A 26,436-nucleotide genomic window follows, 5' to 3' on the forward strand; every position below is an offset into this window, starting at 1 on the left:
CTAAAGAGAAGCAAGAGTTTAGAAAAGGCATTCATTATCAGAACACAAGATAAGTTTGGCCAGAATAATTCCAACAATGACTCATGGTTGCCAGTCAGTAGATATGGAAATGACTTGTTCATGAACAGTTTAAATGTCTCTAACTTCAACAGCCAGGGGCAATACAAAGCTGTGCAAAAAGAAATCCACCTGCAAAGATGTCAGCTTTCTGAAATAAGGAAGAAAAAGCCTTAAAACGTATTTCATTTCAGATGTACTTGATAAACCACAAAGCAATGGTTTAACCTGTTGTGGTAGTTCAAAAATAAGTTTAAATAGCTTACCAAGAGGGTTTTGTTCTGAATAGAAAGTGCATGACCACTCAATTTTAGTTCTAATTTAGTGAGGGAACAGAGGTGGAAGGCTTTGTTTTCGCTTGGGTTTTGCTTTGTTTTAAACCAGTGCCGTCGATGAGAATCTCTAGTCAGAATTAAGAAAAAAAAGACATAGCTACTTAAAACCATTCATTTTCAGGGACACGTGAAATGCATGCAGACAAGAAAATTTTAGCTGCTTTCTCCATACTCAGAAGTAGGAAATGAATAATAAAAACAAAGGGACCAATGGCATGGCATTATCCCACAACATCAAAGTTTTAGTTTGCTTGACCAGAGGGTAAAAAAAAGGCATTACAAGTTACTTTTTCTTGTTTCAACTGTTGTTACTGCTTTTCCGTTCACCGCACCAAGCATATTACTGAAACAGGCTAGATATTCCATTATTGAAACAACCCCATCTCCCTTACTCTGTAGGGAAACAATCATATGGAAAAGGAAGACTAGAACACCTTTGAAAACTCTCTCCCAAGTTTCTCAGCCTTGAACTAATTCCTTATTTCTTAACCTCTATCACCTACATCTGTAATACTGCATTTGTTAACAGAAAAGCATGGCACTTGTTTTTCTTTGGCTGTCCAATAAGCATTTTCTATTCTACATATACAGCTGATTGTAGTCACCGTTCTAGTCCAGGATTTCCCTGGAAGATGGTATTTTAGGCCTTGGTGCTGTTCTATAACTTTCTTAAATTTGTGCATTAAAAAGAAAAACCAACACATATACACAGATACTTTGGCCCAAATCTAACCTTTTCCAATGGAGTATATAGAAAGTCTAAGTACTTTATTTGGTGATTACCTCACCTACTGCAGTATGTAGTAGGAGAGACTGGAACTGAATGCTTTATCTGATTACCCAAGTCCATTTCATTTCTATTCTCAGAAGTGCCCTCAAAACATCTTTAACACAAGTATCATCTTGCCTGATAACTCTCCAGAAAAGCATGGGAAGGCACAGCTCTCATCCCATCCCTAATGCTCAAACCTATTTCACCAAAAGCATTAGCCTACTAACTAGACACAACACTACTAAAGGTTCTCATATAAAGCTTTTGAGGTGGTGAAGGAAAAAAAAAAAATGCTGTGCCTGTTTTATATTTGCTGCCAGAAGCAGAGATATTGGAGTGTCAGGAAAAAGAGGTAAGATCAAGCCCCAGAGCCTGTAAAGCAAGCCTAAACTGCCTTGGTATGAGCTTGAGAACATGCACAGGTCTGTATTTGTCAGAGCTAGCGGTCAGAATCCAGACATCATCAGCAATCCAATTTCATAGAAAAAGCAGCAGCAGCTGGAACACAGATTCCCAAATGCAGACATTCCAGGTGAAAAAAAAAAGCTTCCATACATGTTTAAGAGTTGTCAACATTACTAGATATTGTAGGGAAACTTCCTTACAGAACCCTTCTAAAATTATCCCACCCACCCACCTTTAAAAACTACCACTGTGAAAAACTGATTGATCAACTGTCATCCTTTTTATAACATACAATAGCTACAGAAGCTGTCCTAAACTGCACTGAGACAAGCTGAGCACAACATGCAGCGTGGAAGCAAAAAACTGACAAAGATGCACTAAGGAAAATGGAATTGTGCATGACACATAAGAACCTGGCTACTCTTAGCCTCATGAATCTAAGTAAAGATTGGACTAAATTACTATAAATCTTGTAAAATTGCAGTGAGATCCTAAGCAAATGATAGATCTGCACAAGAGAGTTCACATACTACCTTCATTCAGAGAATAAAACTTTATATAATTGCTCTATTACACACTTTGCAATGGCAAGGGTAAGCATAGTCTGGGAGTGGTTTAAAATTCATTCTGAAGGTGCCTGGAAAGAAATCGGGAATGGTGAAGGGGAACAGCGAGAAGGGGGACTAAATGAGGAAAATATGAAAGAATCAGCAAGGCAAAGGGAAGTGGAAGAATGTTTCACTGGCTAAAGATATATTGAGGAAGCAATATTAATACTCTTATTTCTAGATACATGGTACGCAAAAAAGCGTTAGGCTATTCAGAAGAAAACAACTATTAGGTAACAGAGTTATATTTGAAAAAAATGTTAGTAAATTATTTGCATAGCTGCCTGTAGCCAAAACCACAGACAATCACCAACCATCCTTTTTAAAGGAAGTCCAACTGTAAATAATGTGTACTAAGGAACCACGCATACCACATTATGAGGGACAATTTACAAAGTTTTCTGAGTGATTTTCCAAACACGTGCAACTGACAGGCCTACAGAAAATAGGGTTTATCCAAATGAAGGAAATAGAAGATGCCCATTATTTCAAAATCCCCAAAGACAAGAGACATTCGGATTTCTAGAAAACATAAGATTTAACCACTAGGAAGTTAAATCATTTCACTTCAGAAAAACAGTGGTTTGCTATGTACAGCACTTAGAATGATACTATTCCAGCATGATCCATAGGTGCAGGAAAATTAACTAAAGAATAATAATACAAAGTGGCAATCATCTTTTTTGTTTTAACAAACTTATGAAAAGAGATAATCTCTTTCAGCCTTTCAGATTAGCTATGCATTTTCAAACAAAAAATGAATTAAAATATTAGAGAATTTATTCTGAGTTACAGAATTCTGTGTACTGAATTCAAGGTACTGAATTAACAGATCTGGGCCCAAAGTCTGGATATCACTTAGCAGAAAAAGCCAGTCCCACAGTAAAGCTAATCAATGTTTCAACATGACCTGAAGGAATAATCTGAAATAGTAATAAAGTTGTTGAATCCTTGACCTCTCTGCTACGGTATATTATGTTATTTGGACATGGAGCATTCTCAAAATCCATTTCATAACGACCACTGCATGGTTAGAAAGCAGCAGTATTACACCACTTCCACCCCAGGCAGCACCAATCTTTCTCCACCTTGTCTGATCAATCCTACAACCTTCTCCCTAAACAAGGCACAATCTTCCCCACCCCTCACCCCAGCCTTGAAGCACTTCTAGTATTTGCCATTGTAAAATACAATGATTTTAACATAAGAAATAGAAAACATTACAAACTTCCCTCTTTCCTTCCCCTCTCCCACTATCAGATTACCATTTCAAGATTTTGAGGGAGGGAGAGAACAGAAGGATGGATTACTTCCAGCTGGATCAGTTATTTGATTTGACTTACAGTGAACACTAATGGCAACACAGGAGATAGGTGTGAACATGTGTTTGGTGTTAGGTTAGTTTAAATCAGAGGTTTGGAGGCCCCACCAGGCCTACAAAAAGCCGAGAGAATGATCAGACATTATTTCTACTCCAGGACTGATAGTTTAATCCCCAACGTTTACTGTTCACATGCCATACTCTCTAACTAGGGTTGCCTGCTCTTGTAATTAGCAGGCAAGCACCAGGCTTAAAACAAAGCCATTAAAGGTCTGACTGACAACCAGGGACGACTCAGTGTGGGGAGGCTGCCAAGTTACCTGCCCTTATGTGTAAACTTGAAAATAGTAGGAAGGATTAATAGCTGTATGTACAAATCTCACCAAAAAAGTACTTGAAATTGGGTTCTGACAGGGCTCCCAGTTTGACATTTCACCACTACAAGCTATTTATGAAGAACCTAGAACATCCAAAACCTGCAGAGGGGTTTTCAACTATTATTTTTATTTTATTTTTGAATTAGAGATTTATCTTTAATATGGAAGAGAAACCCACGGGTATATAAATACTTTTTTAAACAATATTAGGATCACAATAATCTTATCGGGGGTAAAAAAACAGGAAAAAAATAGGCATTTGTAATGATCATTTGCTTCTCTCTCTTCCACTTCTCAGCTTAAAAGACAAAACTCCCTAATGTGACTCAATTGTACCTACTTGAAGGAGTTATACTTACAGGATTACGCTTTTTTCCTAGAAACATGCTCCAATTTCACACTGCGTGCAAGCTACTTTAAGATGATGAACTGAAATTAACCTTCCCCCCCCCCCCTTAAAAAAAGGGCAAAAAAGCAGGTTTAGTACTGGAGTAGCTTGCATGTGAAGAAATTAGACAAGACTATTCTATCAGAAAGTATGACTGAATATTATCTGTAGGACTGCTAATCAGATCGCAACAAGAATTATTTTATTTGCTATCAAATATGAAGTCATTTTGTTTTCTTACTCATAGCCTAATTCTCACAATTAGTTTCCAAGATGATGGTTCATCATCTGACGTATCAACACAAATACATAACATAGTTCAATAAAGCAGTACCCAGACAATATAGAATGCAACTTCTAAGATAAAAAGCACACTTAAACATAACTGAGAAGCCAAAAAAAACTTCTCAGTTGTTATCATGAAATCATAGTATCGTTACTTCTTTGCTCCCCTCCTTTTCTGGGAAGGAAGGATTGGCATTCAAGTACATCCAACCAACTAATCAGTTTGACCAAGAGAAAGCCATTCTCCATATTACAGCTCAGCAGAACTACCAACCACCATAGCCAAGTAATTTCCGCAATAAAATCTTAACATATGCTATTTTATAAAATATATACCAAGTATGTAAAAAGGGAAAGCTTCAGACAGTTAGAAGCTTTTTAGCCAAGCATGTTCTCAAGTTAAAAAAGAACACAGATTGAGATCAAAGCTATTGCAGGAAGCCCTTTTTCTCCTCCTTACACAAGTTCTAGAGAATCACTCATAAGCTGTTCACAAAGCAAATCTTTCCATCCTATTTTTGAATAGATTTTACAACAGTTTTCCTTTCTTAAAAAATAAAATCAGCAGAACACAGTAATTAGATTCTTGTCCCAAAGCGGAATGAGCTGTGTATTTTAATCCTCTAAATATGTAACTTGATCATGTCCAATGCACATATATTAAGGAGCGAGAGGAAGTCTAACCAGTAGAAATCTTTATTCTCACATTACATTATGTTAATCCTTTCATACTAGGAGCTGGATTTTCCTCAAGTAACATTCATTGCCAGCAATGGAGGCATTGAAGCCACTGTCATCAACCAGTTTAAAATAGTGGGATACAAAATGCCACTGAACTTTGAGCACTATCTTAACACCTGCTTGAAATTATCCTCTAATATCACTTACTTTCCTCTTCAAATTTTTATTCACAGTAACTGAGTCCCCACAGAAAGTTATGCCTTGATGCTAATTACTACAAACTTCTGACTGGAAAATATGCAGAGCAAGCCTGTCACATAACTCATGCAAGTCAACTGCTGCCATTTCCACGATTCTGATCTCTAATATCCAGTTCAGAGAGAGAAGAAGATGGAAAAGGAATCCTGAGAAGTAAAATCCCAATGGCATTCACTTGGCTTAACGTTAAGTCATGCCTATTCTAGCTCTATTGAAAGCTTGCTATGTTAAACTTCCCATGTCACTTAAAGTCCACTTCTGGTTTGAACACCAGCAGGAACATTATAAGTGCAGGTTTCTTCCTACAGACTTCAAATGCTCATAGTATAAATATCTTAGTACAATCAACTAATAACAGAGGATAATTCAGTAATATTTGTAAATTAGCCCCATGCACTGGAATATATATATACCAGAAGTCTCATTGCTCTGTATTTAGAACTCTTAGGTACCACAGACTAGGTTCAAAATGACATTTGTCCACACCCCTGAAACTCTTTAGTGATATGACATCCATACCAACTCTGCAGCCTGACACACAACCATGAAGGAACGAGGTACTTACCAGGCAGATATTAATCTAAAAAGTAACTTTATGAGACAGAAAAAGAAAAAAAGACATATACAAGTTTAAGTTTTCAAGTTCATCATTATACCATTTAACTATGGTTCAATGAGAGCCTAGGAGAGCACTAATGACACTCAATATTACAGCAGAAAATAGCATCTTATATTCGATGACACTAAAACTAATTATCAGTTTATTAAGCACAACGCTCTTAGATTTTTCTATGCTTCACTTTCCTGTGCAATGGCTTGCCTTAACAAAAAGTTTCAACTAGAAATTAAATGTGGAAAAGACGAGTACTCATAGCAGCAGAACTAAGTTCACTTCAGGCACCACTGCTGCCTCCCTCCTCAGCTCCCAGCCACACAAAACACGGCGCACACAGGCCAGCCACGGCTCCAAACAGCTTTCAACGCCTTTGCTCTTTCGAGAAAACGCATTTAGACCCACCACAGCAATGTTTATCTTCCCAGCGTCAGCCTCTCTCAGGTCTCACGCTCTCGCACAACACACACACAAACGGACTCAAAGGCCAAGGCTGCTGCTGCTGCCTCTGCTGTTCGCAGCCCTTTCTGCGGAGCCCTCGGATCCCGCTGCTCAGGTCCTTCGTCGCTTCGGCCGCGCAAACACAGCGAGCCGCACGGCAGCGGCGGCTAGCGGCGCGTGGCCGTGGTGCCCGCCGTGCCCCGGCCTGGCCGCCGGCGACCCCCGCCCGCCGCCGCCGCCGCCGCCGCGCCCGGCCGGCCCCTCACCCAGCTTGCCGCGGGACTCCTCCAGCTTCTGGATCTGGTTCTCCAGGAAGAGCACGGCCACCCCGAAGGCCAGCACCGCCAGCAGCTGCAACTTGGGCGGCAGCATAATCCTGAGCAGCCCCATGAGCAGCAGCAGCAGCAGCGCCGCCCGCCCGGGATCACGACATAACGCGGGGCCCGGCCGCGGAGGCCGGTGGGAGCCTCGGCAGCCGCCGCCGCCGCCGCCGCCGCAGGGACAGCGCGCGGGAGGAGAAGGGCGCGGGGCGTGCGGCAGAGCCGGCCGCCGCTCTCACATCGCCCGGGGCCTCCCCGCCGCCCGGGGCCCTCCCCAACCGCCCCCCGCTCCCCGCTCCCGTCGCCAACCGCCGCGCGGCGGCCCCAGCGCGCCCCTCCCCCCCCGCGTGCGCTGCTCAGCAACCGAACGCCCAACCGCGCGCGCGCCCGGCGCCGCCGCCGCCGCCGCCACCACCACCACCGACTGCCCGGCGGCGGGCCCCGCCCACGCGCCCTCCGCCATTGGGCGGTGCCGTCACCGCTCCGCCTCTCCCGCAACCGCATTGGCCCCGCTCGGTCTTCGCCCCGCCCACGCGTGGCTGACTTCTGCTCCTCCCCCCTCCGCTTTCAGCTGCTTGGCCGAGTCGATGTCCCGCCTACATGCGACCCTTCGCGATTGGGCGGCAGCTTCTGAAGTCCCGCCCACCTGCCCTTTCCGCATTAGGCACAGGCACCCCGGCATTCGGCAAATGCACCGTGTTACTGGTTAGGTCGCCTGTCAGTCTCTGGGGCTACGGGCCTGCGCGCTGGTTGGCAGAGAAACTCCGGGACGAGAAAGGACCCTAATTCCGGGCTGCTTAGGGCGTGCCCGACTGAAGCTGGGAAATGACACCATCTCTAATGTCACTGTGAAGCGCTTCCCTGAGCATAATAAAATAGCTTTGCTCCAGACTCCCCGCAGAGGCTCTGCTTTAGCCGCTCCTCCCTGCGCTGACAGGGGTTTGGGAGCAAGTCTTCGCCTTCCCGCATCGGGCAGCGCTAGGGGGAACCTGTAGTGGGTGGGGTCCTTCGGCGGCCTCTCGGCGACGCTGGCAGTAGCGGTCCCGGCACCAAGATGGCGGCGGCCGGGGAGCTAACGGTGGTGGGGCGTTGCTGGCTCTGGTTGATGGTGGGGCTGCAGGCGGTGAGAGGCTGTTCCGGTTTCATCGCGCTCGGAGCCTAGGATTGCTGCCGTTTACTAGGAGGAAGAAAAAGGCTGAAGGGCGGGTGGGGTGGGAGTGAGACGTGTCGCACAGCCGGAGGCGGAGGTAGCGGGCCCGGCCCGGCCCGGCCCGGCCCTGCGGCCTCATCTGACGCGTCGTCCCTCTGCTGCCGCCTCTTCTCCTCTCTCCCTCCCTCCTTCTCCGCCCGAGGCCCGTTCTCTGCTCCTGCCCCCTTCCCGCCTGCTGCCGCTGCTTCTTCTCTAGACTGTGAGAGCTGAGTTGCGGAGCCCAGACGTTCCTCCCGCCTTGTCTGGCGCCTCGGCTCTGGGTTGCCTTGTTGGCGTTCGTTGCAGCTGTTGTAGTAACTCTGGAAATGAGTTTGCAGTCTTCTTTGCCACTTTTTAGGGGATGTTTTGTGTCGTAATAAAGGTCGTGACTTGGGTTATCCTTAGAAACAAAGTTAAGAATGGGTTTGAAGGTGAAGCTAGCTGACTTACGCTTTCTAGCTCAAAACTGTCCTGTGAGGACTGTCGCTCTTGGGAGACAGAGTAACGGTGTTTGGTGACTAAGGTTTTCCAGACAGATTGCTTTCCTGTCTTTTATACAGCTGATGCCCTTTATGCCTCACCTAAACTCCAGAGATGTGGCATTGTACAGAAGACCCATTTAAATTTTTTGTTTTAGCATCTATTAAGTACTTCTTAATATGTATTAATACTGCCTTTGCTTTAATATATTAAATAATCTAACATGAAACCATAGTCATCAGGTAACATGTAGCCAAAGTCTTAAAGGGGAGCATGCTACTGAAATGAGGCACATCACTGGCTAAATAACAAATAACTGAAATTGTCTTGTTCTGGTGGGAACCTAGCTCCTGAAATGTGAGAGTTCTTTTCTGAGCCTCAACAGAGACTACTATTATTTATTATTTTAGGGTCATACAATAACTGGGGCACTAAAACTTGAGAAAAAATTTAGGAAGAGCTAGAAACTCTTTTTCCTTCTTTTTTTTCTGCTCTTTGTACTCTCTAGCTGTTTTGAGCTTGCTAAGTAACCAGAACTCCTCCCCTGAAAACGCTGTTCTGGTGGAGATTTTACTTGCTTTTATATAGTGTCTTTTTCCCAAAATAGGAAAATTTTGACCTGCATTAACATGCACAGATGTTGTAGGGCTATGCTGTGGAAAGGTGTGAGGAATGTTGCTGATGGAAGCAAAATGTCAGTGCTAGTAACACCATTTTTGATCCTGGATTAACAGGTTCAAAAATGAAGAGAAGATATTTTTGCTTGCCGATTTGCAGGCTGCTGATTTTTAGTCGATATTCTGTGTTGTAATAAATGTCATATCTTGCATTATCCTTAGAAGCAAAGGTAAGCATGGGTTTGAAAAGTGCAGCTAGCTGACTTTTTATGCTTTTTAGCTCAAGACTGTCCAGTGAGGACTGTCCCATATGTAGAAATGAGTTTTCACAATTTCCTTTTGGAAGGAGAATAGCTTTCTGCCTGACAAGATAGAATGATTCCAAATCATTTTCTGTATGTTGTATTTTTTCTATTCACGCTTAATCTTTTTTATCAGATGCAGAGAAACAAAAATAATCAGGCACCTAATATATTTTCTAAGAAACCTGCCAAGTCCTAATCCATAAAATTTCTCATCTGTGTCACATCAGTGACATTTCTTTGTTTGCTGTTGCCACTTCCAGGAAGGAAATGGGTTCTGTCTCTTCATTACTTGGATGTGTTGGTAAATATTAAACAATAGGTAAACATTGAAGGAGAGTCCAATTCGCTGAAGGAGAAACTTTGTTTTTCTTCTGTAGCTTTCTGCCTGTTCCAGAATAATTCTTCTGAATCTTGGTCTGTTATGATGCAGCCCAGTTTGCTGGCATCATCTTACTCTTCTCTGAACACAGAAACGCATGCTAATTTTTTTTTTTTTTGAGTTTTGTTCAGTTTTTTTTTTTTTTTTTTTTTTTGCCTAAGATCTTTAACTCGGACTGAGAAAAAGCTGGGAAGACTCTCTTGTTTCTTAATTTGCTCCTTTGCTTTCTCTTTTCCCAGCATACAGTTGGAAGGAAACACCCTAAACGAGGGTGTGAGATATCTCTATGCAAGGAAGCGAGGGTGTGAAAACAAAAACCAAATTGTGTCATTTAAGTGCTGGAATAATTGGTAAAATTGTTTTGGCTGCTCACTAAAAACAAAACTGGTATTATACATATAAGCCATGTAATTGAGTCACCTATTGTAACTGATTACTCGTAAATCAGAATTTCAGATTACTCGTAAATCAGAATCTGTGCTTCCGCTATTAGGATGTGATTTTCCTTTAGTGTTAATGCAAAAATGAAATTAAAATTCTACTTGTGAGGGTTACAGTGCAGTTTGATCCACTTATCACTCCCTGGTTGTGCTTTTCCCAAGCTTTGCTGTTATATTTATTTTCCAAGTGTGTTTTCAGTGATGCGAAATTTACTAAAATTGTTTCAGGAGAGCATGCTTTAGAGAGCTTTAGCTTTGTGAATATCAGCTGATTCAAAGCTGATGTTGTTTCTTGTGTTTGTTTTGGAGCTAGCAATACACAGATAATAGAGTTGTCAGAAGTATACATAAAAGTGGATTTTGGCAACTGTGATTCCTTGAAGCGTATATATTACAAATGATCTCTAGAATTTCCTATTCATTTTAACTCCATTCTTGAAAATAAGGTGGGGGGGGGGGTTCCACTTAGGGCTGACAATTACATGTTGTTGTAAAATGGTCACAAGAGACTTAATTGTTCTTTCTAAAGGCTAAAGTCTTAAAAATCTTCCCTTTTTTACACAATTAATTTAATATTAAAGTGGAACATTGTATTGATTTTCAGGTAACTGTATATGGAGTGCAGTTGTCATCAGAAGCTTGCAGAGAACTAGGCTTCTCCAGTAACTTGCTATGCAGTTCTTGCAACCTTCTTGGACAGTTCAGCCTGAATCAGTTGGATCCATTCTGCAGGCAGTGCTGCCAAGAAGAAGCTCAGCTGGAAACCAGAAAGGTAGGTCTTGGACCAAATTCTACGTGGACTATTTTAACATGTAATATAAAGTTTATGATTTATTTTTTTAAATACCTAAGAATCTGGATTATAGTCTTAAGGGGAAAATGCAACGTTTCTTCACAGTCCAGTATACAAAGGGTCTAGATTTGCAGGCTTGCCATATTTCTTGCTCTAGAAAAATGTCCCAGTATGAGCAGAGGCACCTTTGATACTATGACATCCCTTCTGTATTGCATAGTGACTAATGGAAACTGTCTAGCGTTTTTAGATTGCAAGATATATAGGATATGAAGAGGACAGAACTAAAGGATAAGAAGAATAGACTTCTTGATCATAGCTGTTGTGCACCCATTGCCCCTAAGTATAACGGCCAGGAATTTTTTTTGCTTTCCGTAGTCTGTAAAAATCCTTAAAGTAAACGGATACAACTTGTTGAATAAAAACAGAGGGGTATGCATAATCATTTCTGCTATTAAATTCCAATAATTTTAAGTTTACCTGTTAACTAGTAACAGAGTTCGGGGCATTACTATACCTTGAACCACTAGAAAAGCATTTTTTTCCAATGCGTTAGTGTAGGGAATCATACTATGCTATGTAACTAAGAAGCATAATTAAGATTAAACTGAGTCAACTTTGTAAACTTAATTTACCTAATACAGGGCATACAAGGCAAAGTGCAAATGTTAAGGTTGAAAGTTTTCACTAAGATTTTTCAGTACAGCCTCCCTGTCTTCAGCATAGTCTACTTGTAAAGATCTCAAATTGTTAAATGTCAGTAAAGCTTCAGGTAGTAAGCTTTGGTACTAGCCTTTTGTGTATTTTTTTTTCTTTTTGTCCTTTGTGAATTTGTTCTTTTAAAGCACTTTTATTAACATCTCAGCTCCTCTTAAGTTTTATTAATAAACTTATTTTCATGTTTCGTTCTGTACAATGCAACTGTACTAAAGAAGCTATTTCAGAAATTGTACCTAGATTCTTGTGTAAGAATTTTGGGATATTTTCAGCTGTCCAGATTGCATAAAATCAGGAATAAAGGGCTGTTCCACAGTATTGTGGCTCTAGCCCTATTCCTGCTAGCCTGCAGCTGATAAACCCATCTTTTCCCTCCTTCACCTGCCATGCTCATGGAACTAGCAGATGATATCTTGAGCACAGCTTACATTGGCTCTGTACAGCCCTCCACCTGCACACCCATGTTTATCACCACAGGTAGCAGCGGACAGAGAGCAAGAGCAAAAAATTCTTGTATGGTGGCGGATGGGGTATAACCCAGCCGTTCTCTGATTCTCCAGAGTGCAGTCCAGGGTAGTTCAGTTCCATGCCCTGGAACAAAAGGCTGCTGCAGCCATCAGCCAGCTCTTGCATTGATAGGAGCCTGACAGAAACAGTGCTGCTCATCTCCGTTCTGCAGTGGAAGGGTTGTAACAGCTAGAAGTACTGGGAATAATCTTGCTCACAGTCCATGCTCTACTTCAATCAGGCTAAGATGTAACCTTTCCTTTATCCATAGTGGGTAAATATCTGTCTTGCTTAAGGTACTTTTAGCAAGGAAGAATACACCCACAGCTCTTGAAAAGAATACATGCTTTCAAATACTTCTTAATTTAAGAGTTCTCTAGAATATGTAGAAGACCACTTAATTATCTAAAGAGTAGAGAATTCAAGAAGTGATGTTGAAGTTACTGTTAATGGCTAGGAGATAGCTGAATAATGGACAACGTGAAATGAATGAGGAAATTTAGCAGTTTTCTCATGTCAGTCAAATCCAGCATAATATTAAAAAAGTCTGTGTATTGGTCCTAAAAAATTACTGACTACAGCATTAGGTAGAATATATTAAATAGCAAGAAGCAAATGTTTGAGAATTGTGGAGAACTAATAATTATTAGCTCCTTCCTATCAAAACTAAAGTACTGAAAGATCATTAAGGGGAAAGTTAACGCTTCTGTGGAGACTAAATCACACTGTTTGGTACATCAACAAAGGAAATCCTGCAGTAATATTTCAGTACAATCATTATGTGACTTGATATCCACGACTTTGAAGACTTTTTGTTTGCTAGGTAAATGAATCTTGTAAAGGAAAGTTTAATGTTATCTCTGGAAAATGTTTTCAGGTCATATATTTTTATATGTGTGTACGTGTGTATATATATGTACAAAAGTATACATACACATATGTATATGTGTATGTTTCATGTGTATATAGAATATATACAAAAGTTGAAAGGTTTCTGAATAAAATCTAATGAAATGTATTAACAAGGAATGGAGAAATAGGAAAGGTTCTCCAAATCTGCTAAGGTTGTGTACAACCAGTAAGAACAGTGGTGGCAGCAGCAAGGCTTCCTGACTTCTCATAAAAAGGAGACACCTGTATTTGTTCAGATGGTGTTCTTACAATTTTGTCTCAGTGTGTGTAGAATGTAGCATGAGAACTGGTGGAGCAGGATAATTAGCGTTGCCATCTGTTGGGAAAATAAACTATAGGAGATGTGTTGGATTTCTGTCAGTATGATTTCTTCTGAGGCAGAAAAATCTGTCCTTTATCTATTTATCAGTAATTTACTCAGATGTGCCTTATTTTATATTCTGAACGTTGTTACATTGATAAAAGTTGAATCAAACAAGGATCGGAATTTAAATCAATAGATTTTTTTTTTTCAGTTATCCTGAATAAGACCTAGATTTCATCATGTGGTTAAGCATGCTGTTTGTGTAAAACTGATCAAATGCTGTTTTGGGATCAGGGCTTTGCATTAAAAATATTTACCTCAAGACTTTTTCCATTTTAGTCATACTGAATGTAGTAGAACAAAAGAAAGGAATGCTGGAAGGGGGTCTCAAGGTTGTTTGACATATCTCTTCACGGTGAGCCAGTTTGTTTTTTCAGAGGAACGTAGAGATTGCTTAAGTTTGTTTCTTCTGATCTGTTTGTGTTGATTTTCCCAGGTTCGTTTTTTTCGCTTGGGCTTTGTAGCAAACATAAACAATTTACCGCAATAGCACAATTCAGTACGCATTTGGTTTTTAATCTCTCCTGCCTTATTTCTGTGATGTTATTGAAAAAATTCATATCTGAGATGTGGAGCTGGCACGTTAAACGTCAGTTTGAATTACAGTAGTGCTTATGGTGGTATTATGCATTTTCACATCCAGGTTTAAATACAGTCTTTCCATAATGTCTTTATATATAAAAGCGTGTATGTGTGTATGTATGTCTGTGAATAGAAATACTGAATTGTTTTACTGTGGTTGTTACATGGTTGAGTGCTAAATTATAGCTTCATTCCTACTATTATTTTGTATGCTGTTTCAGAGGGTGGAATTCTTTTATGTTATTACATTCATGCACAGCCACTGTTTGGAAATGTACACAGATTCGCTGAATTTTTGAAAATTGCACTGAGTAACTTCCCTTGAAGGCTACCCAGTGGAAAATTAGAAATGAGAGTGTTGAGCATGAATATTAATATTTTAACAGATTGTATTCAGAATCATCTTGCTTTGGATTGACTTGTGTTTTAACATACTGCTGCTTGTAATAGTTGTCTGTAGTCGTGCTTAAGATTTTTACTCATATTCTTATGTAATAATTATGAACAACTTAATTTATAGTAGCCTCTTGTTAAAGTGGTATTTCCATGATATACCTGCGGAACAGAAAAATTGAGTGGCTTCTGCTGTCATTTTTTTCCCTTTACGCCAGTCTTTTCAGATTACCATAAAAATCTTCCTTCTTGAAAGTTTGATAGTCAAGAGTGAATGGGTGTTAAAAGTCTTAAAAATTATTTCTTCTGCCCATTTGCTTGAAGAATATCTTATTCTAAAAACCTGAAGCTGGATGTATGATAATCTGATTTGCTGATTAATATCCTTATAGGTTGAGGAGTTCCAGAGCAATGGTGCTTGTCTCACATCACATGACATAGCGTGTTGGTTGCCTGTTGTTACAGAAAGACTTGCAAACTATTAGAATTCCAGGACAGACTTCAGGATTTGCAGTTAATTCTCCCTAAATTTATGCAGTACAGGTTAGAAATAGAAAGAGTGAGAGTTATTTTATTGTGTGACTTGCAACTGAGTTCTAAATGAGAAATTAAAATTAAAGGTGTGGGGAATAGCTCATGAATTTGAGAATTTTTGTGTATCATCTAGTTTTTACAAATAAGCTCTGAAACATGCCCAGTCCTAAAAATACTTTGCGCTGAGTAGCATCAGTGCAACTCCATATAAGATATGCTTATAAAATTCAACTGTTTCTTATCCTTAGGTATTTATTAATCCTGGTCTTATTCTTAGTCCAGTGTTCTGTGAACTGACATTCCAGAAAATAGCAATGAGGTGCTCTTGTTACCCAGTATTTTTCTTACTCATAACTTCTGCTGACATCTGTCCAATCAAGTATTTTAATTACTTCATAATTTTGTTGTGGGTAAAATTTTTTTGGCTATTTTCTCTTCTGAAAACTTTGCATTCCGTTTCAGACTAATTCAGAAGCTAGGTTAAACAGTATTGCTTTAGACGGCTGCAAGTTTTTAAGTCTGTCAGATGCAAAGTACTGCTGGCATGTAAAATGTAGACGGATGAAATGGAGGTGAAGCTAACTGTGCATGAAATTGTAGTAGCAGGAGAGATTGTCCATATTTTGCAGTAGCTGAAAATAGCTGCGCTCCATCTGCAGCTTCACTTATTCTATGTGATCATTTCAGACATACATATAAGCATATCCCATTAATTGCATGTTATAACCTTTGATTTATTTGCAACAACGTATTTCTGTCAAAATGCAATCTGATTTTAAGAATCAACCATGTGATTAAATATGCAATGCATTATATTTCAGCAGTTGTACGGTGCAGGATTGCTACAACCCTTAAAAGTCATCAATATGATTTCTAAACTGAGCTTGAAATATATTTTGCACACAAAGATGTGTTGAACTTCAACATTTTAAACTTCTATAGTCAGTGTTCGTAATGTGGCAATATTATGCAGTTTGGTGATTAAGTTACTTGACATCGCGTATAAGCAAAAGTTTGCCGAGCAATATGAGGCATTAGAATGGATGGCTGAGGTGGCTAATTGACATCACGCGTGGGTCTAATATATACCTATACCTGAAATGTTATCGTTTCTAAATAGTACATGATTCTACTGTAAAACAGGGTAAACATTGATGCAGAAGTTCAGAATCATATGCATGATTCTGAAGTCACTCAGAGATGGTTAATAACTGCTCCACTGTACAAAGTTCAGCAAAAACATCTGAAATCCTGAGATTTTTAGCAGCTTCTCATGCATCTAATCAGGGTTGTCAAAATATGATAACGTGTCAAAGCATGGTTTAGTAACTTGTTAGAATATCTACCTTGTACATTGCTAACATCATGAGAAATTTAGGTTTATTTTCTGCCCAACTTGTACCAGATGTAACTATATAACACAACTAAAATGTTTCTGAAATGTAAAATGGATAATTGTGCTGTAAGTAGGGAAGTTTCCAACTTAAAATTCGTCCTGCACCCGTGTATGTAAAAGCTGATATAGCATTTTGACGTGAAGGTATGGCGAAATAGTAACTTGAAATAAATGTGAGCATCTTAACTTTGGCTATGACTTTGCCAAAAATCTTAAAATCCTTCTTAGGGTTATTTGATGTTCAGATCCACGTTCTACATCCTAACTGAAGCTAAAATAATTTTTAAAGTAATTAGGACTGCTATTCAGAAGTTAACGCAAGGCTATGGACAAAACTCCTTTAGACAAGCGGAAAGGTAAGATTTAAAAAAAAAAGTCATATTTAGTGACTTTTAGTAAGACTGGTGTTTATTGTGTTCTCTCAGAATTTTGAAGATTGCTGAAAACAGAACCAGTTGTGGGGGGGGGGGGGGAACCCTTAAAAATGTATACTAAAATGTTCTGGAAAATGGGGAGGAAAAAAAAAGCACGGGAAATAAACCTTTCCTAGAGTTTTATTATGGATTTTCACTGGCCAGTAAGGTAGTGGTAGGGTATGTCTTCATTACAGAGTTAGATTGATCAGCATCTGTGGCAACTCACCATGTTGCAGACCTATTCCCTAGCTGTTGCATTGTAAGTAGTGCTGTACTTAACAAGGTGCCTCCGCGCTTCTGCTGGCGGATTGTATCATCTTTTGCATTGCATCAAGCAAATACTCTTTTTTTCTTATAAGTCTTCAGCCCATGAAGTTGTGGGAAGTTATTTTAACACTTGAGCGATTCAGCCTGTTTCAACACTGGAAAAACTGCAGGACTTCAGTTAAATGTGAACCCTGGGCTCTGACCCCTAACTGCCACCCCAGTCACCTCTTTATATCATCCAATATATGAGAGGTTTGAGAAGTGAACGATATGGAGGCAAGGGACAATATATAAAAAATCGGAGCAAATTGTACCCGTTTAGCCTAAATAAGTAGTAGCTGCTATACTTCAGCTCGACCTGTTCTGAAAAAAGTTGACTCCTGCTTCACTTGCAGGTAAAAAACATGCCTATACAAACTTGATTTTCTCTAGTTTACTAAATCTCTCAGAACTGTCAGAACCTATCACTCAGGCCTTGAAAAATTATGGAGTAGGATATTGGTATGTACGCAGAAACTATTCTTCTCTACATGTTATTTTCATCATAATTAATAGTGCTTCTATTCTTGTTATGAAGCAGTTTGGCCATAACTTAAAATCCATTCCTTGGGTGGAGTTATAGTGTCAGACCTTCCTGGAAATGAAATAAATATTTAATGTAGTAAACATTCCAATTGTAGTTATGAATTGTGTGTTACTTTTAGTGAAAAAATCAAATTGAAATCTCTTTTAAAATTCCACCTGTTTACATGTACAGACCTTCTAAGCATGCTGTTATGAGTTCCAAGGAGGTATAAGGCGACAGACTTGTTCAGACTTACTTCTTAAAACTTCAAATCGTTTGCAAAACTCATAATAGCTATTCAGACTATTCAGAGTAGATAACTTTAAATACTTTTAATGCTTTGGGCCATTCTCGTGTGACCCAGTTTTGTTTCTCCCTTTTTTTTTTCATTTTGCTGAAAATGAAAATTATTGTTGGCTGCCTGCTTGTTCTGCTGCAGGTTTTTAGTGTGAATAGTTCCAGTGAAGTATTCTCACCTCTTATTTTTTTAGTCTATGGATAAAAATAGAGAACTACTTAACTTCAAGCCCGGTCAGTGGTGTAAGTCATATCAATATACATTCTCTCCTCTCCTTTTGTACATGATGTTACCACCAATGAAAATTAATGTTGACAAACAGTAGTCCTAAATGAGGAACTCAAGTTAACTAATCGGTGCCTAAGAGAGAGAAATCTGCCATCTTTCAGTTGGATCAGATTGACCAAAGGTTCATCTCTGTCAAATAAATGAAGATAAAAAGCATGAATTTATCTGTAGGAGGGGAAGCCTTACCTAGTCTCTACCTCTTCTAGCACTATCAGTGAAAAAGAAGAGGTTAAGGAAATGTTACATGTTTGTAACGTTTGTTAAATGTGAGTTAAAATTGATGCTCATCTGTGCTGGAGGATGGAATAGGTTCAGCTAATCAAGGCTGACCTCCTTTCTTCATCTGGATATACTTACAAAATATTGGCATTTGAATCTACATCTGTTGAAATAACTAATTAATTAATTAAATGTGCAAAGTCAAATAAATGGTTGAAGAGCTCCATTCTCAATGTTTTCTTTGTAATTCTCCTAAGATTTTTTTTTTTTAATAAAAAGCAGAGATTTTAAAGAATAGATTTTCAGGGATTTTACTTCTAGAGTTAAGTAGATGGTTATGTAGCAAACCTGAAGTTAATTCGACAGCGGGTTGCAAAATTGGAACTTTAAAACTGCTAACTGTCTCAAGATCTTAGCTTACATGTTTCTGTTCGCCAGCTTCAAATGAGAGGGCTCCTGCACAGAGGAGCCCTCTTTCCCCACCCTTGTTCTCTAACCCTCCCCCCCCACCAAATAAATTGGTCATTCACACTACCTACCTAATAAAGGATACAGCTTCACAGAGATCTGAAGTTATCTAATTGCTTGTTGCTAAACTTGTGTAGTCTCTCTCTCTCTCCCTCCTTGTGCCAGATCTTTTGGTCATCTGACCTTGCATTAAGCCATTTCAGAGTGCTAAGTTAGCAAAAATTCAGCTGCTGGGGGGGTTGTTTCTTATTTTCCTTTTTTTTTTTTTTTTGTTACTGGTTTTTTAAAGAGCAAAAATGTTTATACAATACTGTAAGGAGCAAACTGTTTAATACCAAAAACAAAACAATCTTATGTGGATGCCATATTTTCAGAATGCTTACAATTATAATAATAATGCACAAATATACCATGCACATACAGAATAAAAAAGGGTTGAATGTCTTGCTCCAAAGAGGGCTGAGGACCTTTTCTGATCAAGTTCTGAAGATCTCCAAGGACGAAGGTTCCACAGCTGTTCTTGGTGACTTATTTCAGTGCTTAACCTTTTTATTACCCCCCCCCCCCCTTATATTCAGTTGGAACTTCCAACACTGCAGACAAATCAGAGCTTGGATTCTGCTTTGGGTTTTTCAAAGGAATATGACTATCGTACATCATCCTGATCACAGAAACAGCACTAATTCAGACAGTACAGTCTTTTGACTATTTGAGTCTTTGTTTCTGAACTCGCATTAGTTAGGCATCTCCCTTCAGAGGATAATGAGTTGTGAATGAGAGAGATTTCTTTGTTCCTAGATTTACTGATGACCTCAGTTCTGAATGATCTGTATGTGCAGCAATGACTTTACTGGCTTTCTGCATTACAGAATAGTAATTCATAAAGTTCCTGTCAGTGAGGCTTTCTGGCTGGTGTTCTGTTAATGTTTTGTCTCCAGGGAAGACTAGAGCGATTTTTGACAAGTTCTCACCTTCCATACAAATACCCTAAGTTCTCATCCTGGTGTATATTCCTTTATCTTAACTAGTCTAGTTTTCTAGTAAAAATAACAATTGAAGTGGTAGCTGCAAGAGTTTAGGAAAGAGGAAGAAAATTGTACCAAAATCTCTTTTCAGTGCAACTTCATTTCTCAGGCAGAAGAACAAATGGCAGAAGAACAAATACAAGTTATTAACTTGCTGTTTTGCTATTTGAGGGGAAAAAACAATTAATTTAAATACATTTTTAAAAAGAGATAATACACTCTATTCTAAAACAATACCCATCTGCACATACCAAGCAACTGTGGCTAATGAGAACAGCAGTAGTCATGCTGTGTGAATTTTACTTAATTTTTTTTAATAGTATGAGTTGCTAAGAGGGGTAGCTTTCTTGGCAGACCAGCTTATATAGTACCGGGAAATCAAAATTTCAGTGAAATTTCATAAAAACAAAAATTGTTCACATTTGGAAAGAGATTAGTTGTTGGTAAATATTTAGTGGGAGATTGTCTTGTAATTGAGGCAAGTGAAAATTCCAGGCTTTTAGCAGTAGTGGTAAGTCATGCTTTTTTGCTTTTTCTCAGAGCTTAATGTTATTTCTTAAACCATTTGATATTAGGAGAGGGAAATGCATAGCTATCAGAGAGAATCTAGATACCATAAGACAACTGTTTGCCCGTGTGTGGCTTTATCTTAACACCCCATTTCACTGTATGTTTTAAGACATGATGGTTACTATAAATGTACTAACTTATCACAGCTGTACATATCCAGGTTGAGTGATATTTCATAACCTGTGTATGATCATGCTTAGTCAAAATTTAGAAGAAACCAGTATGCAAAGTATAGGTGCTGTAGGAAGTAAAATCAGGGATAATTTATTGTATTTTACATAACTTTTTATTGTATTTTACGTAACCATTAATGTAACACTGTACCGTGATCACAGGGCAGTCTCTGTGAAGTGCTATCTTTTCAGTTTTGTTTGATCTGAATTCCTGTATGGTTGTAAACACTAAAGGTTTCAGCTTCATAGTTGCAGTGCAATTTTTCTTCTGTGCAGTTCTCATAAATAATTGTGGTTACAGTACCTATTTATAAATGAGCAACTGCTGGAATTTCATCTTGCAGAAATTACTTAATTCCCTTCCTAGTAACAGGTGAAATCTTGGTTTTCTTTCACCTAAGTCAAGGTTCCTTGTTTTTAATTGATGGAACTGTTTTTTGTTTTTTGTTTTTTTTTTACAATACAGATTTTTCCTATCGTTATTCTTGTGTAAATGATGTTTTGTTCTATTATAATTACCGCTTTTCCTTTATCAGCCATGTGTGCCTTAATGCTGGTGTGTTTTTCCTCCTCTCAGTTCTGAAGAGCCATTTTATTTACAGCAGAGTCTGAACTATTTCAAGATTTTTAGGAACTTACAGAAAACTTCTGAGTGAAATTCAACTGAATTTGATGCTTTGTAAAAGATGAAGGAGAAGTTCAGACTTTGTCACGGTGGCCTTGGAAAGCATACTGTTAGAATGTTTAAAGCGAGCTAAGTTATTTTTATGGATGCAGACATGAATCAGCCTCGAAACCATAACAGAACTTATTGTAGATGTTAAAATGGACACCAGTAATAGTTCTAGAGTCTTTAATTCATTGCTCATAGTACTAAACTGACTTTCATGAGCACTAGAACAAGTGAAGCATTATTCTAAAATGAGCTAACTTATGAGTTAAGTATTGTGTAATGAACTGACTCGTCATATGTGTATGCCTCCACACTGAGTGATGCAGGTCATTCTTAGTAATACTTGAACACAGTAAATGTGTTCACAGAGGAAGTTTGGAGGACTTCTGCTTTGGACACGATGGGATGGTTGCAGCAATCGATATTCAACAAGCATGCTTTTGTTGTGGGTTTTCTAAATGATGCAAGTAAACCTGTGTTTCTTGCAAAAGACACCTTTGTTTGGAGTTATAAATGAACCCTTTTTTTTTTGTTCTAGCCATCTAGTCAGAGACAGCATAGAGCAGCTGGTTGTCCCAGCATGAATCTGAACTTTTTTGTACCAACACAGTTGGGCTTCAATTACGGCCGAGTTATAATCTCAAAATATAGACATCAAAGATTGAGATGCTTTCTTTGTGAAACTACTCATATTAGTTATTGGCTAGTAGTTAAAAACTGGGGGTGTTTTGTAATTACAGTATGTCTTACATATTGCAGATTCTTACAGTTATCTTGCTTCCATAGAAATTATTGTTTGAAAGGAAGAAATATACTGTAAGAATTATTTGCAGTAATGAGAATTGAAAAATGGTCACTTTACCATTATCCTAAGCACTTAGCTCTCTATGCGCATATATAAAATAATTAGTTAGAAAAACTTACTTCTTTAAACTAACTTCTTAATAGAAAAAAGGAGGTTACTGTCAGTATCACAGAACCATTATAAAAGTTCAGTGCATTAGTAAACATGCAAACTAATATCCGAATCCGGATTTGTTGATATAATTGTTGAGTGATTTTTAAGTAATTGTTGAGTGATTTTTAAGGAGTAGGGAATAGAGACAAGGTAAGCAAAGCTTACAGTCTCATGATTCAGTCTTTCATCCATCTTTTGTTCCTATTCCATTTTTTTTCCAAGTCCAGAGGCACTTTAATTTTGCAAGCTAGTATCTGAGTTAGCTGATTATCAGTGGCTTTTTTAATTAAAAACTTTATTTGACGGTGAAAAAAGCTTTAACATCTGGTATGTTTAATCTCTCAAGTGTTGCTTCGTAGAAAGTTATGGTTTTCAACAGTCACATCTTAGTTTTTATCTTAAATCTAATGTTTAGTTGAAAATGTTAATGTAGTTAAGCACATTTCTGAGATGCAGTTCTGAACAGATAATGCGGAGTAATGTTTTTAGTTCCATTTCCTGGGGATGTATTGATACAGATTAGTTCAGGTCTGGCAAGAAGTCATAATTTCCCAGCAAATTATCAGAGTATTTCATGTGTTCTGATCTGTGGTACTTAGGCAAATGCTGAATTTGACCTGAACTCAGAAGATTGATGTTCCCAAGATAAATATGTATTCCTGGCTGTCTGTAATGCCTACACAGATCGATGATAAACCTTAAATAAAATTGTCTGTCTTTGAGATTTCTGTCATACTCTACCTGGTTTGCTTTTATGACTTGTCGCTCCTTGTTCAGAAGTGTTAATACTCATTAAATTTCATAGTGAAAACTTATTTTTAATTACATGAAATCACAGTTCATATTTTAAGTGAAATGTTATTTCAATAAGGTTGTTTTTTTTTTTCCTTGAAACCAAGTCCTGACATGCATGTGTGTTATGACAACACTGTCTAAAAGAAAATGGGAGCAGGGGTCTTAATTATTTATAGTATGTGATGGATTGAATTAAAATTTTTAACTGAAGCTTATTCTGTCAGCTCCTGGGTAAGCAGTGGGGTTTCACAGTTGGAAGAACATTATTTGGTATATAGTATTGCCCGCTATCTGTAAGATAACAGTGTTAAAGCACCTAGCTTTACAGTGTGAAGTTCTGTTTTAGAAGCAGGAACAATCTGTTGCTAACTTACAGTTAGATTCAGCAAACTGTGGAATCAATTGCATTCCTGTATTGCAAAAAAAAAAAAAGAAAAAAAAAAGGCTATGTCAGTATGCAAGATTGATAGGGTTTTTTGATTTAGATACTCCATTTTATAAAACTGAAAGGTCTTATACTTTAAGGAAATTGAATATGAGCATCTTGCACAGCTGCCTGAAGTGACTGACATCTGAGGACAAGGATGAAAGTTAGTGCAGCCTGTATATATTACTTCATTTAAGTGCTGTTTACGTGATCTGTGCTCTCTCTGCATCCACGCACAGTTTAGTAGTTAGCCCTAATGAGACGTCTGAAGTCACTGCCTTGTCTTTATTATGAACAATATTTCACTGTCCAAAGTTAAGTTTAACATGGAAATGAAAACTTCACCTAATGAGAACTTCCCAGTATCTTTGGGGAGATAGAAAAAACGATTTCTTATTCCTAGTCCATAATTCCCATTCAACATATCCAATTGCAGTTTTTCAAAAACCTGAAACTTTACTCCCAGCACCAGTATATCTTAACTCTTGTTCTTATTCTAGGCATTACTTTTTTAATATAATGAATGGAAATGACCATGTATCTTGAGTGAACAGTCAGTTGTTGAATAAGCCAGAGACCTATCTAGAATCTGTGATTCTATTTAGTATCTTAATTATCTCTGTAGTTACCATCAAAACAGTAGTACGTGCTCTCCTCGCAGACAAATAGTTCAGCAGATTACATGCCATAAGTAAAGTAGTAATACATATTTTTAATTTTATTAACAGTTTCCGTATATAATTACAGCTTTATGCAGGAGCTGTCCTAGAGGTATGTGGATGAAAATTGGGAAGGTTCCCTCAAGTCCAGGGTAAGTAAAACCACTACTGTTTTTTTTTTTTTTTAAAATATGAAATACTGTCACAGCTTGAATGATAAAACGTGTTTTTTAAGTACTATTACAAGTAGTCATAAATTTCACACATTATACCAGGAAGGTTGCATTGACCTGAGACTGGTGGAACTGTTCTCCAGTAATTTTTACTTGAAATTACATGGCACGTTTTTGGAGCTACTTTCTTGCCAGCGATCCTGCAGATAATTGTTCTGTCAGGGAGTAATGACCGTCGACTAAAGTGAATGGAATACAGTGGTGTAAAAGGAAAATCAATACCATCAGTGTGTGATAGGAGGCAGCTTCAGGAAGAAAAATCTGTGAGAAATTTCAACCTCAAACTTTGTTGTAAATGGGGAAGGAAGTTAGGTGATAGCACTACTTTGGGTTTTTTCAGTAATGAAGTTAATACAGTATTTAGTATTGGTTGGACATAGAGAGGAAAGACTGATCTAGCGTTAGAAATAAAAATGCACAGAAAGTGCATCTCCATCTAGCATTGCCAGGGTTAATATCACCCGATTTTGAAGGTTGCCTGATGAAAAAATAAAAAGAGGGTTTTAAAACAGGAGGTTAGGATTACCATAAATTATGCTGCCGTGGACACTCTCTGTCACCTCTGCCCACAAGCAGTTCAGTTAATTGACAGCAATACTAGAGGAAGGGTATTTTCTGTTCCCTGCCATTTAAAACACCAAAACAAGAACTATTTAAAGGACTTGCCCTACTTTCAGGGGCTGAGGAATGTTAATTTTGGGAGTACAGGACACCATGTTATATCCGTGTCCATTCAAATTTAGCAAAGTTAAAAACATTTCCAACTGTTTTTGCCCATTCACCTAGCTTCTTTAAGGGCCTGGATCTGTAAGAGACAAGTGCTCTTTGAGCTGTAGGTTTGAAGGAAAAGGTCAACTTGTTAGTCTGGCTCCAGGCTCCAGCAGGTTCTCAATGATCTTTACGTATTGGTCCTAGAAGGGAAGGACCCTCAATTTCTGCTTGGTGCACACCATGGCACATGTTCCAAAATAGCAAAACAAGATAACAACTTACAGTACAAAAAGAAAAATTTGAAAATATTAGATTTTCCTTGCTTTTCTAAATCTGTTCAAAGATTTAAATTCAACTAATCATACAGCTTGCTTTTTAAAATGACTGAATGAAGTTCAGTGGCTTGTCAGTAGTTTTTCTGTTTTGACTACCAGTTCTTGTTCGGAACACTGAGAAGAAAGACAGGGCTGACTGGTACGTTTAAATATCTCATTGTCTTTTGATCACTAGTTTCTCTTGATCAGATTTACTGCTAGTATATCAGAACAGATTGGAAGATGGGATAAATTTTAAGAGTATGTTTAGAAATACAAAACAGAATGTATTTCTGTTCTTCACATTAATATTAATTTGAAAATACTTTTGGTTAGATTTTTTCCTTGATTTTTTTACTTCTACCAAAACAATATTTAATGACTCCATCTTAACAAATAACATTCAAGAACTGTTTTTGTTTCTGCTTTTCACTTGGATGTTTGTTACAGAAGTTAGGTTGCCAGAAGGTCATGTTGTTTCCTTTGAAGCACCGTCTTCGTAGGCTTCACTGAACTGTGTAGCCTGTCATTGCTAATGTCTCATTGCAAATATTTCTGTTTGATTCCTGTCTCCCAGCTCGCACTAGGGCTTTTTTTTTTTTCTTGCAAAATGTACACAAAATGGCAGTACTAATTGTGGGACTGTGTGTGCATTAGAATTACATGGATTAGTATATGTTATTGCTGTATCAGACCTTCAGGTGGTCTTTAGTACTCACATAGGTTATTTTTTCACTTAGCTCACTCTCACAAACTTGATTTGTCGCAAACTAGTTCTGAAATACATTTTATTTGGCCAAAGGGTGAACAGTGTTTTTTATAATGGGGCTCATAAAGTATTTGAGAATTAAAATCCCTAGAATTAATAAAGGTTCGTAAAAGCTACACAGTAGGGAGGACAGTCACAG

General features: G+C 38.4%; 2 protein-coding genes across 2 annotated transcripts in view; one reads left to right on the forward strand and one right to left on the reverse strand.

Moving 5' to 3' along the window:
* The window catches only part of HS2ST1 (heparan sulfate 2-O-sulfotransferase 1), an 87,926-nt gene extending 80,782 nt beyond the window's left edge, over positions 1-7,144 (reverse strand). The window contains exon 1 of the mRNA XM_068952604.1: positions 6,808-7,144. Coding sequence (XP_068808705.1) covers positions 6,808-6,931 — 124 coding nt within the window. The 5' untranslated portion in view covers positions 6,932-7,144. The remainder of the gene's footprint in view (positions 1-6,807) is intronic.
* Positions 7,145-7,639: 495 nt separating this feature from the next.
* The window catches only part of SELENOF (selenoprotein F), a 29,977-nt gene continuing 11,180 nt past the window's right edge, over positions 7,640-26,436 (forward strand). Inside the window, exons 1-3 of the mRNA XM_068952608.1 lie at positions 7,640-7,984; positions 10,876-11,043; positions 24,359-24,422. Coding sequence (XP_068808709.1) covers positions 7,916-7,984; positions 10,876-11,043; positions 24,359-24,422 — 301 coding nt within the window. The 5' untranslated portion in view covers positions 7,640-7,915. The remainder of the gene's footprint in view (positions 7,985-10,875; positions 11,044-24,358; positions 24,423-26,436) is intronic.

Source organism: Struthio camelus, chromosome 8, assembly GCF_040807025.1.
Source record: "Struthio camelus isolate bStrCam1 chromosome 8, bStrCam1.hap1, whole genome shotgun sequence".
Lineage (NCBI taxonomy): Eukaryota > Metazoa > Chordata > Aves > Struthioniformes > Struthionidae > Struthio > Struthio camelus.